Genomic DNA, 501 nt, shown 5'->3' on the forward strand with positions numbered 1-501 from the left:
GTTATCTGTATATCGAGGGAAAACTAACGAAGAACAGAAGGATTGAGGGAGCTGACGTGGTTTTGACAAATAATTGCGTCGCGTTCATGTTCGATGAAATTCGATACGAACTCGACGGCGTGGAGATTGATCGTTGCAGAAACGTGGGCATAACTAGCACGCTCAAACATTACGTCACAACGTCGTCCGACAGAAGCGTGATTCTGAGGAACGCTGGCTGGGACCCGCTCACCAGCAACGAGGGATTCTTCAATTTCTGCGTACCTCTCTATGCGCTGTTGGGATTCTGCGAAGATTACAAACGCGTGGTGCTCAACGCTCGTCACGAGTTGATCCTGATACGATCGCGCAACGACAACAATTGCCTGACGGGAAATCAAGCGCTAGAGCCCTCGATCGAATTGTCGAAGATACAATGGCGAATGCCGCACGTGTTACTGAATGAAATAAACAAGCTGTCGATGCTGCGCGCTCTGGAGAGCGGGCGCTACCTGAGCATGA

At 50.3% G+C, this 501-nt stretch overlaps 1 protein-coding gene across 1 annotated transcript in view; it reads left to right on the top strand.

Annotated features, from left to right (window-relative positions):
* The first annotated feature begins 86 nt into the window (after positions 1-86).
* LOC105448182 overlaps positions 87-501 on the top strand; it is a 5615-nt gene continuing 5200 nt past the window's right edge. Inside the window, exon 1 of the mRNA XM_011686616.1 lies at positions 87-480. Coding sequence (XP_011684918.1) covers positions 87-480 — 394 coding nt within the window. The remainder of the gene's footprint in view (positions 481-501) is intronic.

This window comes from Wasmannia auropunctata, unplaced genomic scaffold, assembly GCF_000956235.1.
Source record: "Wasmannia auropunctata unplaced genomic scaffold, wasmannia.A_1.0 LD336116.1, whole genome shotgun sequence".
Taxonomy (NCBI): domain Eukaryota; kingdom Metazoa; phylum Arthropoda; class Insecta; order Hymenoptera; family Formicidae; genus Wasmannia; species Wasmannia auropunctata.